Source organism: Tachyglossus aculeatus, chromosome Y4, assembly GCF_015852505.1.
Source record: "Tachyglossus aculeatus isolate mTacAcu1 chromosome Y4, mTacAcu1.pri, whole genome shotgun sequence".
Taxonomy (NCBI): domain Eukaryota; kingdom Metazoa; phylum Chordata; class Mammalia; order Monotremata; family Tachyglossidae; genus Tachyglossus; species Tachyglossus aculeatus.
In genome coordinates, this window is record NC_052096.1 from 1,128,879 (window position 1) to 1,146,655 (window position 17,777).

Consider the following 17,777-nt stretch of genomic DNA (forward strand, 5'->3'; position numbering starts at 1 on the left):
CGCCCGCCCGGTCCCACCGAGGCCACGCCCCCTTCCCGCCCGCGCGCCCCTTCCCCGCTAGGGGGCGTGTGCCCCTCCGCCCGCCCGCCCGCTCACCTCCTTCATTCCTTCAATCGTATTTATAATAATACTAATAATGATGTCATTTGTTAAGCGCTTACTATGTGCAAAGCACTGTTCTAAGCGCTGGGGGGGGATACAAGGTGATCAGGTTGTCCCACGTGGGGCTCACAGTCATAATCCCCATTTTACAGATGAGGGAACTGAGGCTCAGAGAAGTGACTTGCCCAAGGTCACACAGCAGACATGTGGCGGAGGCGGGATTCGAACCCATGACCTCTGACTCCAAAGCCCGTGCCCTTTCCACTGAGCCAACTTGCTTCTCTATTTACTAAGCGCTTACCCTGTGCAGAGCACTGGACTAAGCGCTCAACCTCCTCACTGGGCCTCGTCCTACTCCCCCCCTTCAAAGCCCCACCAGCGCTTAGAACAGTGCTTTGCACATAGTAAGCGCTTAATAAATACCATCGTTATTATTATTACCGCAGGCTCACCTCCTCCCAGAGGCCTTCCCAGACATGCCCTCCCTCCGCCCATCCGCCAAGCTAGCTCTCTTCCTCCCTTCAAGGCCCTACTGAGAGCTCACCTCCTCCAGGAGGCCTTCACAGACTGAGCCCCTTCCTTCCTCTCCCCCTCGTCCCCCTCTCCATCCCCCGCATCTTACCTCCTCCCTTCCCCACAGCACCTGTATATACGTATATGTTTGTGCATATTTATTACCCTATTTTACTTGTACATGTCTATTCTATTTCATTTTGTTAGTATGTTTGGTTTTGTTCTCTGTTCCCCTTCTAGACTGTGAGCCCACTGTTGGGTAGGGACTGTCTCTATGTGTTGCCAACTTGTACTTCCCAAGCACTTAGTACAGTGCTCTGCACACAGTAAGCGCTCAATATGATTGATTGATTCCCAGACCAAGCTCCCCTTTTCCTCAGCTCCCCGTCCCTTCCGCATCACCCAGACTCGCTCCCTTTGCCGTTCCCCTCCGCATCACCGACTCACTCCCTTTGCCGTTCCCCACCCCATTGCACTTAACATATAAAATTCTATTTAGTGATGCCTGCTTACTTGTTCTGATGTCAGACTCACTCCCTCTGCCATTCCCCACCCCATAGCACTTACGCATATATACATATAAAATTCTATTTATTTATAGTGATGCCTGCTTACTTGTTCTGATGTCAGACTCGCTCCCTTTGCCGTTCACCACCCCATAGCACTTATTCATTCAATTGTATTTATTGAGCACTTACTGCGTGCAGAGCACTGTACTAAGCACTTGGGAAGTACAAGTTGGCAACATAAAGAGACGGTCCCTACCCAACAGTGGGCTCACAGTCTAGAAGATATACATATAAAATTCTATTTATTTATAGTGATGCCTGCTCACTGGTTTTGATGTCAGACTCGCTCCCTTTGCCGTTCCCCACCCCATAGCACTTATGCATATATACATATAAAATTCTATTTACTTATAGGGATGCCTGCTTGTTTTGATAGACTCGCTCCCTTTGCCGTTCCCCACCCCATAGCACTTATGCATATATACATATAAACTCCTATTTACTTATAGTGATGCCTGCTTACTTGTTTTGATAGACTCGCTCCCTTTGCCGTTCCCCACGCCATAGCACTTATGCATATATACATATAAAATTATATTTATATTGATGCCTGCTTACTTGTTTTTATTACCGTCTCCCCCACTCTACACTGTGAGCCCGCCGTGGGCACGGATTGGCTCTATTGCTGAATTGAACTTTCCAAGCACTTAGTACAGTACTCTGCACACCGATGCAGTACTCTGCACACCGATTGAATGAATGAAGTGAATGAATGAATGAATCCTGTCCCCTCTCCAGCCCCTCCTCTTGCCCCCTCCCCCAACTTCTGCACCCTGTCACCCTCCTTCCCCAAACCGCCTGTTTCCCCATCACCGGTTCATCCTTTTTTTTTTTTTTTCTGCCGTCAGTTTTTATTTGGGGAGGGGGTGTCCGTAGAAAAGCTGGAGACCGGGAGCGTTGTCAAGGCGGCGGGGGCAGGGTAAAGGGCTGGGGCTGGGTCTCCTGGCGCAGGACGCCGGTGAGCAGGAACTCCGCGGAGAGCAGGGGCAGCCCGGCCCGGGCCGCGGGGCAGCAGCGCCCTAGGTCCTGCGGGCAGGAGATGACCAGCCGACGGGGCTGGCGCCGAAGACCGGGGCGGGGGGTCGGATCAGCCGGGACCGGGGGGAACCCCCTCTCTGTCCCGCCCCCTACTTTGGTGGTCTGTGGCACATGGGCTAAGACGGTGCCACCGCAGCAGGCGACAATCACCCTCGTTTAGGGGTGGTGGGGGCCGCACCCCCTCGCCTCCCCCCCGGCCCGCTCCCTACCTTAAAGGTCCGTGGCATCTGGGCTAAGAGGGTGCCCCCGCAGCAGGCGATGATCTCCCGCATCTGGGAGGGCGGGGGCTGCACCCCTGGGGTCACGTGGATCTCGTAGCCCTGCGGGGCGGCAGGAAGCTCTGTTGTGGGGCCTGGGGTCCCCTCGGGAGGGGGTGGGGGGCCCAGGATCCTCGGCCTCTCACCTGAAGCATCGCCCGGCTCCGGGCCCGGCTCAGGGCCTCTCGGAGGCTGAATCCGAAATTGAGCTCCTGCTCTGGGTCATCCACGGCGAATTCATCCGGGGGCAGGAAGCGGCCGGCCTGGCGGGACTGACGGGGGGAGGGGGCGGGCGCCGGGTCAGGCTCTGGGCCCTGAGCAGGGACCGTGAGCCGTCCCCCCCGGTCCCCACCTTTCGGGACTTGGGTCCAGGGCAGGCCTTAGCCTAAAATAGTAGTGACTAGCCACCTGTTCTTCATATTCATTCATTCGATCGTATTTATTGAGCGCCTACTGTGTGCAGAGCACTGTACTAAGCGCTTAGAAAGTACAATTCAGCAACACATAAAGACAATCCCTGCCCACAACGGGCTTACAGTCTAGAAGGGGGGAAGAGGATCATTCTCCCCAGCTTCAAAGACTTATTGAAGGCCCATCTCCTCCTTCCCAGACTAAGTCCTCATTTCCTCTTCCTCTCCCGGCTGTGTTGCCACTGCACTTGGATTTGTAACCTTTATTCACCCCCCGGCCCCGCTCAGCCCTACAACACTCATGTCAGTATCCGTCATTTCTTTATTTACATTAACGTCTCCCTCCCCCTCTAGACTGTACACTTGCTCATTGTGGGCAGGGAATGTGTCTACCGACTCCGTCACGTTGTTATATCTACTTTCCCAAGCACATAGTACAGTCCTCTGCACACGGTAAGCGCTCAGTAAAAACCACTGATGAATTAGGAGGCAAGTTCCCACCCCTGAGGCAGGTCCTAGGCCCCAGGGGCTTAATGACCATCATCACTGTGGTACTTCTTAAGCCCTCAACTACACACAAAACACTGGAATAATATTGATGGTATTTGTGTGCGCACTGTTCTAAACACTGGGGTAGGTACAAGGTAATCAGGTTGCTCACACTCTTAATCCCCATTTTACAGATGAGGTAACTGTGGCACAGAGATGTTAAGCGGGTTGCCCAAGGTCACACAGCTGGCAAGTGGCAGAGCCGGGACTAGAACCCACGTCCTCTGCCTCCCAAGCCCGGGCTCTTTCCACTAAGCCGCGCTGCTTCTAAGCACCGTAACAGGAACAAGAGAATCCAGCCAGACAGAGTCCCTGACCTACACGTGGGGCTCACGGTCCCGAGTAGGAGGGAGACCGGGAATTGAATCCCCATTTACTGAGGCTCAAGGCAGTGAAATGAGTTGCCCAAAGTCACACAGTGGGCAAGGGGCGGAGTGGGGAGGAGAAGCCCGACTCTTTCCACTAGGCCACGTGGCTGGTCTTCTCGGGCCTGGGGCCCGCTGACTCTAACCGGAGCGGGGTGGCAAGGGGAGGGACAGAGGGAGGGAGGGAAGGAAAGGAAGGAAAGGAAGCACAGAGCTCTTGGCTGGGGGTATGAGCCCAGACATGATCAGTCAGTGAGCCCAGGACAGACACGGACACACAAACACACAGCTGCTGAACCCGCTGGGCACACCCCACCTCCCGGACCCAGCTTTTGAACCACTTAATCAATCACTGTACTACCTGTTAGGCGCTTACTCTACGCCAAGCACTTGGCCACTCTGTGCCTCAGTTTTCTCACCTGTAAAACAGGGATTCAGTACCCGGTCTCCCTCCGACTTAGGCTGGGAGCCCTGCGCGGGACAAGGACAGTGTCCGACCTGATTAAGTTGGGTCTACCCCGGCACTTAGTACAGGGCTTGGCCTGAGTATGAGCTTGACGCATATTATAAAACAAGCAAAGATGATTATCCTGCCTCTAAGCCAGTACTTAGTACTGTGCAGGTTCCACACAGGGCTCACAGTAAATAATAATGATAATGATGTCATTTGCTAAGCTGTTACTATGTGCCAGGCACTGTACTAAGCACTGGGGTGAATACAGGATCGGGTTGGACACGGTCCCCGTCCCACGTGGGGCTCACGGCCTCAATCCCCATTTTACAGATGAGGGAACTGAGGCCCAGAGAAGTGAAGTGACTTGCCCAGGGTCACACAGCAGACAAGTGGCAGGGCCGGGATTAGAACCCCTGACTTTCTGCTCTCAGGCCCGTGCTCTATCCACTAGGCCACGCTGCTTCTCAGTGTGGAGAATAGGAGGGAGAACACGTACTGAATTCCCATTTTGCAGATGAGGAAGCTGAGGCCCAGAGAAGTGAAGTTGACTTGCCCAATGTCCCAGAGCAGACAAGTGGCGGAGCTGGGATTTAGAGCCCAGCTCTTTCTGACTCCCAGGACCGAGGCTCTTTCCAATAACTTCATAGCGATAACAATAACGGTGGTGTGTTTTATAGGCACGCTTATCATCATCATCATCATCAATCGTATTTATTGAGCGCTTACTATGTGCAGAGCACTGTACTAAGCGCTTGGGAAGTACAAATTGGCAAAATATAGAGATCTGTGCCAAGCACTGCACTGAGTGCTGTGGGGGTTACTGGATAGTCAGTCAGGTCAGACACAGCTCCTGCCCCACCTTGGGCACACATTCTAAGCTCGCTGTGGGCAGGGAGTCCATATCTGGTTGTACTGTACTTTCCCAAGCGCTTAGTACAGTTGCTGTGCCCACAGCAAGCGCTCGATACGATCGAATGGAATGAATGAAGGTGAGGAGAGCAGGAGACTCCACCCATTGTACAGATGAAGAATCTGAGGCACGGAGCGGGTGAGGGGCTTGCCCCAGGTCAAACAATAACAATCATTATTATTATTATGGTACTTGTTAAGCATTTACTACGTGCCAAGCACTGTTCTAATCACTGGAGTAGATACAAGTTAGTCTCCCATGTGGCGCACATAGAGGGCCAGGGGCAGAGCTGAGATTAAAATCCAGGTCTCCTGACGCCCTTTCTTGTGCTCTTTCCACTAGACCATACTGCCTCTGATTTCACTCCTGCCCTTTAAACTGGAGGGGCGAGGCTGCCTCCTCCAAGACGCTTTCCCAGATTGGTCCCGCTAACTCTCCTCCACCACCGATGACCACCCACGTGAAGCAGCGTGGCTCAGTGGAAAGAACACGGGCTTTGGAGTCAGAGGTCATGGGTTCGAATCCCGGCTCCGCCGATTGTCAGCTGTGTGACTTTGGGCAAGTGATTTACCTTCTCTGTGCCTCGGTTACCTCATCTGTAAAATGGGGATTGACTGTGAGCCCCCCGGGGGACAACCTGATCACCTTGTAACCTCCCCAGCACTTAGAACAGTGCTTTGCACAAAGTAAGTGCTTAACAAATGACATAGAGAAGCAGCATGGCTCAGTGGAAAGGGTTCAAACCCAGGCCCTGCCGAATGTCAGCTGGGTGACTTTGGGCAAGTCACTTCACTTCTCTGGGCCTCAGTTACCTCATCTGTAAAATGGGGATTAAGACTGTCAGCCCCCGTGGGACAACCTGATCACCTTGTAGCCTCCCCAGCGCTTAGAACAGTGCTTTGCACATAGTAGGCGCTTAATAAATGCCATTATTTTTATTAATATCATCCCCCTCAGCTCCTTCTGATCAGAGGGTCTAGAGCTACCCAATTCCGCTCCCTTTCTGGGGACCCACGTGACCTCCCCCACCTGCCCAGGACTGGGGGGGGGGGGGGGGGCGGTGGGGTGGTGAGGGGCGTGCAGACTGACCTGGTGCAGCCAGCTCCGGTCCACGATGGGCAGCCCCCGGCCCAAGGCGCACAGGAACTTGACGGTCCGGCGGATGCGGTCGGTCACCAGGTGGGTGGCGTCCGCCACCGAGCCCACCAGCTGCCCGCCCAGGGCCTGGACCGCCTGCTCCCCCTGAGGGTCCACCACACCGGTGAAGAGAACCTGGGGGGACAGGAGGGGAGAAAGGGAGGGAAGGAGGGAGGGTGTCACCCCCGAGTCCCTCGGGTGGGCACCGGAGCCCCACGATCCCCGGGGCTCCTACCCGGGGCTTCTCGGATCTCTGGGTCTTCCTGAGGCTCCGTCGGCTTCCGGTCGGGGTGTCGTCCGTCCCGGCTGCGGGGCCCCTCCTCGGCCCGGGGCTCCCCGCAGGAGAGCGCGTGTAGACCTGGGGAGGGGAAGGGACTGATTCGCCGGGGACCGGAAGCTCCTCGAGGACAGGGACCGCGTCTACCTATTCTACTGTACTGTCTGCTCCCAAGCACTCGGTCAGCGCTTAGAACAGTGCTTTGCACACAGTAGGCGCTTAATAAATGCCATCATTATCACTACAGCGCTCTGCTCACAGTTAAGTGATCCACAGATACCATGGATCGATTGTCTCCCCGCTCGAGTTTGGAAGCTCACTGTGGGCAGGGAAATGTCTCCCAACTCTTGGACCGGCCTCCCTCAAGTGCTCAGAACAGGGCTCCGCTCACAGTAAGTGCTGAATGAATACCATGGATTGATGGATTGATTGGCGGAAGGAGTCCCGTCCCAGGAGCTGTGCCGGACCCCCGGCGGGGCCCCTCTCCCTTACCTCTCCTTCTCGGGCTTTCGGCGCATCTGCGGGCGGGCCGTCCGGCTCCGGGGCTCCCCGGGGGCCGGCCCCTCCCCTGCGGGACCTCTTCGGGGGCTCCGCCTCAGGGGGCGGGGGCCGCTTACGGCTCCGGGCGGCCGGGGCTTCAGACCGGGGCTCTGGAGGGGACCCCAGGTTCCCGGCCTCCCCTCTGCTTCGACTCCGTGTAGAGCGGGGCGCGGGGGAGGCTCTAGGCTCAGCGGGGGCGGGGGGCTCAGGCTCCGAAGAGGACCCGGCCGCCCCCCTCTTCCGCTTGGCCCGGGCGGGGGCCTCTGGGGCACTTCTGGGCTCGGAAGGCGGAGGTCCCGACAAGGGGGAGTCCCCGGCCGCCCCCCGCCTCCGTTTGGCTGGGGGATAGGGTTCCGACACGGTTCCAGCCTCTCGCCGGGTGCCGGGCTCTGGAGGAACCGGAGGCTTCGTTGAAGCTGGGGACTCAGTCTCCGAGGCCACGGGGGTCTCTGTCCCCGCCGCCGCCACCCCACATCTCTGTCGGGTTCGGGAGGGACGGCTCGGCTTGAGGCCGGACTCCGCGGTGGCTCTGGGCTCGGGCAGGACAGAGGCTTCGGGCTGTGGGGCCGGGGCTGCCCCCGCGGTGCCCCGTCTCCGTTTGGTCCGGGGGTCGGGATCCGGCCCAACTGTGGGCTCTGAAGGTGGAGGGGCCCCCAGGCTGGCCCTTCTCCTGCTCCTCCTGACCTGAGGGGCGGGCTCTGGAGTGGTTCCAGGCTCCAGGGTCGGGCTCGGCTCCGGCGGGGCCTCCGGATGGGACCGGGTGGTCCGGGGCGGCCGTGCGGATCCCGGGCTCCGGCCCAGAGAGGCCTGCGGAGCGCCATCCGGGGGCAGAGGGCTCTCGGAGGCGTCAGGTGCTCTCGACGTCCCTCGCCTCTGGTTCCGCCTGGTCCTGGAAGCAGAGTCCGGGGGGCCGGCTGGACCCGGAGCAGGGCCGGGGAGGTCTCGGGGGACTGGGGGAGCCTCCGGCACCTGGCGTCTCGAGATGGCGGGGGCCCCGGGTCCAGGAGCAGACTCCAGAGAAGGAGCGGCAGCTTTGGGCTCCGTGGGGGCTGGGTGTGACGTGACGTGCTCCTCGCCAACCTGCAGGGAAACGGGCCAAGTGAGAGAAGCAGAAGGACCTCGGGGGAGAGGACAGGGAAGAGGTGCCGAGGGATAAATCTGGGGTGGAGGGAGCGGGACAGGGAACGGGGAGAGAGCCGGTAACCTTGGCCGGGGGTGGGCCGGGTGAAGGGCAGCACTCACCGCTGGGCTGTCGCTGGAGGGCAGGCTCTCCGGCTTCACACGGCCTGGCAGAGGGAGGGAAACCGAGTCAGTCCACGGGATCCCCTCGGGCGGGAGAATGAGAGTCCATGATCCCGGCAATCCTCCGGGGTTCACTCACCCTTGCGGCTCCGGCCGCTGGTCGGGGCTGCCGGCCGGTGGTGGGACCGGACCCCCGTGGGGGCGGGCGGTGACCCCCGGCTCCTGGCCTCAGGCTCCAAGGGGCCGTCCGGGCCTGGGGCGTCCGGCGGGGCCTCCTGGCCCAGAGGCTCCGTCTCTGGCATCTGCCCCTCCGGTTGGGCTCCCCGCCCGGGGGACTCGGAGCGCGCCGCCTCTGGCATCGGCCTCTCCAACTCGGCCTTTGGCGTCTGGCTGTGTGCCATCCTCTCCGGGGCCGCCTTCCCCAGAAGCTCCGGCCTCTCGGACACCCAGATTTGTCCCCCTGCCTCCTGTTTCTGGCTCTCTGGCTCCTTCTCGGGGTTCTGTGCCTCCGGGCTCTGTCTCCCTGGTCCCCTAGCTAGGCTCTGTGTCTCTGGCCTCCTCTCCGGGCTCTGTCTCATTGGGTTCCTCTCAGCACTCTGTGTCTCTGAGCCCCTCTCGGGGCTCTCTGTCTCTGGGCTTTGTCTCTCTGGTCCCCTAGCTTGTCTGTGTGTCTCTGGGGTCCTACCGGGGCTCTGGGTTTCTGGTCCTCTGTTGGGGTTCTGTGCCTCTGGTCCTCTCTCGGGGCTCTGTGTCTCTGGCTCCATCTCGGGGCTCTGTGTCTCTGGTCCCCTCTCGGGGCTCTGTGTCTCTGGTCCCCTCTCGGGGCTGTCTGTCTCTGTGATTCTACCGGGGCTCTGTGTCTCTGGGATCCTACCGGGGCTGTGTGTCTCTGGTTCTCTCTCAGGGCTTGGTGTCTCTGGTCCGCTCTCAGGGCTCTGTGTCTCTGGGATCCTACTGGGGCTCTGTGTCTCTGGGATCCTACTGGGGCTCTGTGTCTCTGGGATCCCACCGGGGCTCTGTGTCTCTGGGATCCCACCGGGGCTCTGTGTCTCTGGTCCCTTCCCCATGTTCTGTGTCTCTGGGATCCTATCAGGGCTCTGTGTCAGCATCGCCTGGCTCAGCCTCTTTCCAGAGGCCGCCTGGGGACAGGAAGTCTGGGTGCCAGAGGCTGCCAAGTAGTAGGCAATGGGTTGGGTCTCAGATGCCTCTGACTGGCCACCTGGTCCCCGGGGGCAGAAGGGCTGCGTGGCCAGGATCTCCTCCTCCTCCTCCTCCTCTTCCCAGGCCTCGTCCCAGTGAAGACCTGTGGAAGGACAGACACCACTGCTCACCTGGTGACCAGTGACCTCACCCGGCTTTGGTCTATGTTCCCTGGTACAGTGGAACCTCCCTGTGTCATGCTGTTATTCGGTACTTCCCGAGCGCTTGGTACAGTGTTCAGTAAAACATGGCACTCAATAAATGCTGCTGCTACTACTACTAATCCTCCTCCTCCTCTCCCAACGGCTCCTTCTCCTCTTCCTACTTTTGTTCCCCTTCCTTCTCCTTTTCCTACTACTATTCCTCCTCCTCTTCCTCCTTCTTGTCATACTCCTCTTCCTCTTCGGCCCAACCGAAAGGGACTCTCTCCTCAGTTTAAAGCCCTTCGGAACTGGTGTCTTCACGACTTTCTGTTTCACACCTTTGACGGTCTGGCTATCCAACCTCGACCGTCCCAGTTTCCCGCCAGTAACCTCTGTTCTGACCCCATTGGCCCCGCTCCTTTATTCGAAGCCCTCTAAGAGTCAGTAGACTGTTTGGTCTTCTCCGTCCCCCAGGCGAGTTCCCTCTACTCCTCCTCGGGTCTGGTTCTCCCTCTCTCTCCTTCGACCCCTCCCCATGACCTCCCCAAGGATAGGCAGCCAGCCTGGGCCCAGGACCTTGGGTGGACAGGAGACTGCTTGGTCTCCCTGATTGTCCAACCCAGTGTTCAGATGGCTTCAAGAACACCTGGGCTCCCAGGTGTTGGGTCCACCCTGTGGTCCACTCAGACCTCTAGCTCCTCTTCCACGGGGTTCAGAGGTCAGGGCTGGGGAGGAGAAAGAAGGGCAGGTGTTGGGGAGAGAAGGAGGGAGGGAGGGAGACTGGGAAGGAGAAGCAGTAAGAGAGACACAGGAATAGAGAGGGGCCTGAGGGTGTGAAAATGGGGAGAAGAGGGAGGGAGGGGAGGACGAAGGGAGGGAGGGAGTGTGTTACCCAGGCTTGGGGTGCTTTGGCCGGAGGGGTGGGGGTGGGACACTGAGAGCCGGGCCGGGGGTGGAGTGAAGAGAAAGGTCTGAGTGGACTCTTCTTCCAGGCTCTGGTCGGCTGCGGGGTGGGGGACAGATGGGGGGGTGGGGAAGAGGGGGAGAGGTCAGGAGAGCTCCCCACCCCCCACCCCCGCCACTCTGGCCCCTCCTCCACCCCGGCTCCACCCCCTCCTCCTGCCCCCTCCCCACCCCCGGTTGCTCAGCCCCCTCCTCCGGCCCTGCCCTGGACCTGTACTCACCAGCACAGCTCAGGTCTCGCTCGCTCTCTCCCACAAAGCACTGGGTGGCCTGCAGGGCCAGGTGGGACGTGTCTACGGTGGTCAAATGGGTGGCATCAGTGGCGCCGCCCACCCTCTCCCAGTCCCCCTCACCTGGGCCGAGGACTCACCATCGCAGGAGTCGGCCCTGTCTTCCTCCGCTTCCTGCTCCTCCTGCTCCGGCTCGCCGTCAGGCTTGGGCCCTGGGCCCCGGGTTCCCTCTGACCAAGGGGGCAACGGAGACCCGGAGTCCCCAGCAGCATCTCCGGCTGGTACCCCACAGGCTTGGCCTTCCCGGGACGGGGTCCCCGCAGCAGGACGAGCCCCCGGTCTCCCCGCCGCAGTTCTCCCGTCCTCCTCCTCACAGGGCTGGCTGTCCTCTGCTGGGCCCGGCCCCTGCCCCCCTGCGGGTCCACCCTCATCCGCCTCAGGATCCTTGCCCTGCCCTGCAGGGGCAGGGCTAGGGGGGCCGATCTCCCCCAGTGATCTCTCCTCCTCCACAACTGTATCGTCCTCACCCGCCACAGAGGCCTGGCTCTTCTCCAAGGGGGTCCCAGTTGCGGCCACTGCTGGGCCCCTCTCCCCGGCCTCTTCCTCCACGTCCGTGTCGCCGTCCCCCGCCACGGAGACCTGGCTCTTCTCCAAGGGCGTCCCGGTGGTGGCGGCCACCGGGCCTCTCTCCTCCTCCACCACGTCTGTATCTCTGTTCCCTTCTGCAGAGGCCTGGCTCTTCTCCAGAGGTGTCCCGATGGTGGCTACTGCTGGGCGCCTCTCCTCCCCCGCCTCCTCTCCGTCTGTGTCGCTGTCCCCAACCACAAGGGTCTGGCTCTTCTCCAAAGGTGTCCCCGTGGTGTTCTCCACTGGACTCTTCTCCTCCTCCTCATCCACATCTGTATCTCTGTCCCGGGCTCCGGCGGCCTGCCTTATCCTCGAGGGCGTCCCGGCGGTGGCCACCGCTGGGCCCCTCTCCTCCTCCCCCTCCTCCACATCGGTATCTCTTTCCTCTGCCATGGGGGCCTGGCTGCTCTTCTCCAAGGGGGTCCCAGTGGCGGCCAATGCTGGGTCCCACTCCCCGGCCTCTTCCTCCAGGTCTGTGTCACCGTCCCCCGCCATGGGAACCTGGCTCTTCTCCAAGGGCGTCCTGACGGTGGCGGCCACCGGGCCTCTCTCCTCCTCCACCAGGTCTGTATCTCTGTTCCCTTCTGCAGAGTCCTGGCTCTTCTCCAGGGGCGTACCGGGGGTGGCCGCTGGGCCCCTCCCGTCCCCCATCTCCTCCGCGTCAGTATCGCTGTCTCCCACGACTGGGGCCTGGCTCCCCTCCAAGGGAGTCCCGGTGGTGGCCGCTGCCGGATCCTTCTCCGCCTCGTCGTCGTCCCCGTCTCTATCTACGTCCCGGGCCCCGGCGGCCTGGCTTGTCCTCAAGGGTGTCCCGGTGGAGGCCGCCGCCGGGCCCCTCTCCTCCACATCCGCCCCTTCCTCCTCCTCCTCCTCTTCCCCGACATCCGTGTCGTCGTCGCCCACCCCGGGGGCCAGGCTCTGCTCCCCCTGGGCCGGGGTTGGGGGGACGCCCTCCCCATCCACGTCTGTGTCACTGTCGTCTTCGGTCGGGGGGACCCGGCCTCCCGCCGCCACTTCTCCGGGGCCCCCGCCTCGGGCCGGCGCCGATCGGGGGGTGCCCCCTGGAGCCACGGCGGCGCCCCACTCCTCTTCGCCGGTGTCGCTGTCCAGCAGTAACGTGGGGATTGGAGCCGGACCGGCGGAGGCCAGAGCCTCCCCATCTTCCTCGCTGGCGGAGGGGATGGGGAAGCTGGGTGGCGGATCCCGGGAAGGACCCGGACGTTCCCCGTCCCGCTCCCCGCACCCCTCCCGGCGGTCGGAGTCCGACCCCCTCCTCGGTCTCCGCTGCTCCCCCCGACCCCGCCCCGGCTCCCCGGCCCTCACCTGTCCGGGACCACAGTCGTGGACGGCGAGATGGAGGCTGTCGCCGCGATCCCAACAGTGCCGTTTCGGGGCGGATCTGGAGCCGGGATCCAGGGGGGCTATTCAAGCCGCCACCCCACCCCCCGCCGGCCCCCTGGGAATCTCTCGCCCCCTCCCCCACAACCGCCCAGGCCACCGGAAGCCCGGACTCACCTCCCCGGCCGGCCTCTTCCGCTTCCTCCTCCTCCGAGTCCTCGGCCAGCGGGGCCGCCCGGGGCTCGGCCCGGCCCACCCTGCGGCCCTGGGGCTGGGGAGTCTCCTCCACGCTCAGGGCCCCACGGGCCGGGGGCGGCCGGGGGGTCTCTTCCACGCTCAGGGTCCCGCGGGCCGGGGGTAGCCGGTGGTACTGGCAGGGCAGGTCGGCAAAGAGCAGCAAGTCCCGGTCACGCAGACGGTAGGCACGGCCGGGCTGCAGGAGCGTGGGGGGCCGCAGAAGGCGGGTGCGGTTGAGGCTGCCGCAGTCGCGCAGGACGGCCGGGAGCCCCCGGCCCGGGGCCTCGATGACCGCGTGTCGTTTGGAGATGGACGGGAAGGGCAGCGTCACGGCGCAGCCGGCCACGCGGCCCACCACGTTCTCCCCGGGGGACAGGAGGAAATCTGGGCAGCGGGAGGGAGGGAGCAGGCACATAGAGGCCGTCGGGACCCTGACACACCCACGGGACCCCCCCACCCCCTGGCAGTGCTGGGGCAGTGCTCATCTGCTGGGGCATCGAGTACAGTAAGATGCCCATCTGACAGAGAAGCAACGTGGCTCAGTGGAAAGAGCCGGGCTTTGGAGTCAGAGGTCGTGGGTTCAAACCCCGGCTCCACCACTTGTCAGCTGGGTGACTTTGGGCAAGTCACTTCACTTCCCTGTGCCTCAGTTCCCTCATCTGTAAAACGGGGATTAAGACCGTGAGCCCCCCGCGGGACAACCTGATCACCTTGTAACTTCCCCAGTGCTTTGCACATAGTAAGCGCTTAATAAATGCCATCATCATTATTATTATTATTATCAACGTCATCATCCATGGTGCCTCCAAGTGCTTAGTCCAGTGCTCTGCACATAGTAAGCACTCAATAAATAAATTGATTGATCAGTTGGTATTTCTTGGATGTTTACTGTGTGCAGAACACTGTAGGAAGCACTTGGGAGAGGGCGATCCAACAGAGTTGGCAACGGGCAGTCCCACAGGGGACTGTGACCGACCTAATTAACTTGTACCTAGCACAGAGCTTAGAATGTTGTTTAACACACAATAACCACTTAACGAGTACCATGAAAAATCCCCCAGAAAACTAGCTTGCAGTCTAGCTGGTTACCGTTAGTACCGCGATAGTGGCTAAGAGCATACTACGGGCCAAACACTGTGGCGGATAAAAGACAATCAGAACAGACAGAGTCCCTCTCTGCCACGGGACTCACAATCTAAGGGGGGAGGAGGACAGCGACTGCACCCCCATTTGGCAGATGAGGAAACTGAGGTCCAGAGGAGTGAAGTTAATTGGCCCAAGGTCCCCCAAGCAGACAAGGGGCAGAGCTGATTTTAGAAGCCAGGTCCTCCGACTCCTAGCCCCGGGCTCTTTCCACTAGGCCACGTGAGAATGGTTTCGTTCCTTATTCTCCCTCGGTACCCACATGCACACCTACTCCCCTTCTTCCCCCCGCCCCGTCCCTGTGAGTCCTACAGCTCTCGATGACCTCTGACCTTTCTCTGGTCCGTGGACACTGCTGAAGAGATGAAGCCGCCCCACGGGCTCGGTGCCGAGCCCCACCGCGGGGCTGTGGGGCCCTTCGACCTCCTCTTCTCCGGACCCCCAGTCCACCACTTGGGTGTCATCCATGCTGAGTTGAGGGAACAGGACAACAAGGGTGAGAACCGCCACTTGTCTACCGTGTGACCTGGGGCAAGTCACTTCACTTCTCTGGGCCTCAGTTACCTCATCTGGAAAACGGGGACTAAGACTGTGCGCCTCACGTGGGACACGGACTGCGTCCAACGTGACTAGCTTGTATCTGTAATGCCTGGCACATAGTAAGCGCTTAACGACCACCACAGAAAAAGAAAGAAAAAAAACTCCCGGCAACTTCTGTGGAATCGAGTACCATCCGGAGGTCTCGGGTGGGAGCGAGGCGGGGACGACAAGGCAGTTTGGGAAACAAGGGAGGAATGTAGGCTTAGTCGGCGGTGGGGTGGGGAGGCTGCCTGGGAGGGGAGAGGATCAAGCAGGGGGGCGGAAGGGAATTAGAGAGAAAACAGCCTTGAAAATGAACACATTTTTAGATCTGGGCCCTCAGTCAATCAACCAATCGGTAATATTTATTAAGCGCTTCCTTTGTGCCGAGCAGAGAAGGTGAAGGCAGCTGCTGGAAATGAAATGGCAAGTGGTAAGATGCCAACGGTGCCAACCTAGGCTCCTCCAGCAGTAGTCCACCAATAGAGTTAGAGTGGTTGTTAATGGTTCACTAGGACGCCTCTTCTGACACCCGTCAATCAATCGATAATACTCGTTTTATTTTTTAAATGGCATCTGTTAAGCACTTACTGGGTGCCAGGCACTGTACTTAGCACTAGGGTAAGGTACAAGCTAATCGGGTTGGACCTCGTCCCTAACCCACACGGGGCTCGCACTCAACGTGGCTCAATGGGAAGAGCCCGGGCTTGGGAGTCGGAGGTCATGAGTTCAAATCCACGCTCCGCCAATTGTCAGCTGTGTGACTTTGGGCAAGGCAGAATGGGGATGAAGACTGTGAGTCCCACGTGGGACATCTTCCCCAGTGCTTGGAACAGTGCTTTGCATATAGTAAGTGCTTAACAAATGCCATCATTATTATTATTAATCCCCACTTTACAGATGAGGGACAGACAAGTGAAGTGACTTGCCCAAGGTCCCATAGCAGGCGAGTGGCAGATCCAGGATTGGAACCCAGGTCCTTCTGACTTCCAAGCTCAGGGTCTCTCCGCTAGGCCATGTTTCTTCTCCATTGAGCACTTATGGTGCTAAGCGCTGGGGAGACTCCAAGGGAGTCGACATACCCCTGCCCTCGAGGAGCTAAATGAGGACATGAAGGACTCCCAATCAATCAGTGGGATTTGTGGGACTCTTCTGAGAAGCAGCGTGGCTCAGTGGAAAGAGCCCGGGCTTTGGAGTCAGAGGTCATGGGTTCAAATCCCAGCTCCACCAATTGTCAGCTGTGTGACTTTGGGCAAGTCACTTCACTTTTCTGGGCCTCAGTTCCCTCACCTGTAAAATGGGGATTAAGACTGTGAGCCCCCCGTGGGACAACCGGATCACCTTGTAACCTCCCCAGCGCTCAGAACAGTGCTTTGCACATAGTAAGCGCTTAATAAATGCTATCATTATTCTAGACTGTGAGTCCGCTGTTGGGTAGGGACTGTCTCTCTATGTTGCCAACTTGTACTTCCCAAGCGCTTAGTACAGTGCTCTGCACACAGTAAGCGCTCAATAAATACAATTGATTGATTGATTGTTGGGTAGGGACTGTCTCTATACGTTGCCAACTTGCACTTCCCAAGTGCTCTGCACACAGTAAGGGCTCAATAAATACGATTGATTGATTGATTGACTGTCTCTATATGTTGCCAACTTGGACTTCCCAAGCGCTCAGTCCAGTGCTCTGCACACAGTAAGCGCTCAATAAATACGATTGACGATGATGACTGCGTGCGGAGCACTCTACGAGGCGTTTGGGAGAGTCCACAACAACAGGGCCGGTTGCTCCGTTCCCCGGCCACGAGGAGCTTCCAGTCTAGAGGAATTTCGTAGCTGAGTTTCTCCCTAAGGAACCCCTTGATCCAAGGCATCCTGAGGGCCCAGCCGGTGACTGGGGAGCCCGGAGGCGGCCGAGGGAGCACCGGGGCCGCCCTGCCCCGCCCCCGGGACTCCTCACCATGGCGATGCGTATATATTTATACATATTTATCACTCTATTTATTTATTTATTTTACTTGTACATATCTATTCTATTTATTTTGTTGGTATGTTTGGGTTTGTTCTCTGTCTCCCCCTTTTAGACTGTGAGCCCACTGTTGGGTAGGGACTGTCTCTCGACGTTGCCAATTTGGACTTCCCAAGCGCTTAGTCCAGTGCTCTGCACATAGTAAGCGCTCAATAAAGACGATTGATGATGATGATGATCGGCCCCACACTCACCTCCTCCTGAGGACGCGGACGCCGCCGGGAACTGCGGGGTTGTTCGGCCGCCGCCGGCGCCGGAAGGGCCGGCTCGCTGATTGGCTGCCGCCGATCTCCTGCCGAGCGCCTTCGCGCGCCGATTGGCCAGAGCCGCCCCCACCCCGAAAGAAAATCGGCGCCTCTTCATCCACTTCTCATTGGTCCGGGACGCCCCGCGCGCCCTGATTGGCCCTAAGGACTAGCGCTCTCCGACGGGGCCCCGCCTCCCCGCCCTCGATTTCTGCGCGGGATCCAAACCGCCACCAACGAGTCGGGCGGCTGGCTAGAAGGGTCAAAGGAACGGCCGTAGAGCCCGAACGGCGCATGCGCCACCCAGAACATTCCCCACCCCCACCACCCCTTTGCGGTCCTCTCAGGCATGGTGGTGGCTGACTCATGAGAAATAATAATAATAATAATAATAAGGATGATGTCGTTAGTTAAGCGCTTACTATGTGCAAAGCACTGTTCTAAGCGCTGAGGGGGATACAAGGTAATCAGGTTGTCCCACGGGGGGCTCACAGTCTTAATCCCCATTTGACAGATGAGGGAACTGAGGCCCAGAGAAGTGACTTGCCCAAGGTCACACGGCATTCATTCATTTCATTCAATCGTATTTATTGAGCGCTTACTGTGTGCAGAGCACTGTACTAAGCGCTTGGGAAGTACAAGTTGGCAACACAATAATAATGTTGGTATTTGTTAAGCGCTTA

The 17,777-nt window shown here is 59.3% G+C and overlaps 1 protein-coding gene across 3 annotated transcripts; it reads right to left on the bottom strand.

Moving 5' to 3' along the window:
- Positions 1 to 1,948: 1,948 nt before the first annotated feature.
- On the bottom strand, positions 1,949 to 17,127 carry MDC1 (mediator of DNA damage checkpoint 1). 3 transcript variants are annotated; one of them, XM_038768843.1, is made up of 15 exons: positions 17,044 to 17,127; positions 14,577 to 14,713; positions 13,042 to 13,485; positions 12,850 to 12,925; positions 11,040 to 12,694; positions 10,891 to 10,962; positions 10,599 to 10,709; positions 8,503 to 9,666; positions 8,364 to 8,407; positions 7,074 to 8,201; positions 6,540 to 6,662; positions 6,257 to 6,439; positions 2,626 to 2,751; positions 2,432 to 2,542; positions 1,949 to 2,240 (listed from the first exon to the last, which is right to left on the bottom strand). In XM_038768843.1, exons 2-15 carry the CDS (start codon positions 14,710 to 14,712, stop codon positions 2,085 to 2,087), a joined length of 5,529 nt encoding a protein of 1,842 aa, XP_038624771.1. In that variant the 5' UTR covers position 14,713; positions 17,044 to 17,127; the 3' UTR covers positions 1,949 to 2,084. The 3 variants fall into 3 exon arrangements, with proteins under 3 accessions (XP_038624771.1, XP_038624768.1, XP_038624770.1); XM_038768840.1 differs by having other exon boundaries at positions 1,949 to 2,210; positions 17,044 to 17,108; XM_038768842.1 differs by lacking the exon at positions 10,599 to 10,709 and having other exon boundaries at positions 17,044 to 17,108.
- Between the last annotated feature and the right edge of the window lie 650 nt (positions 17,128 to 17,777).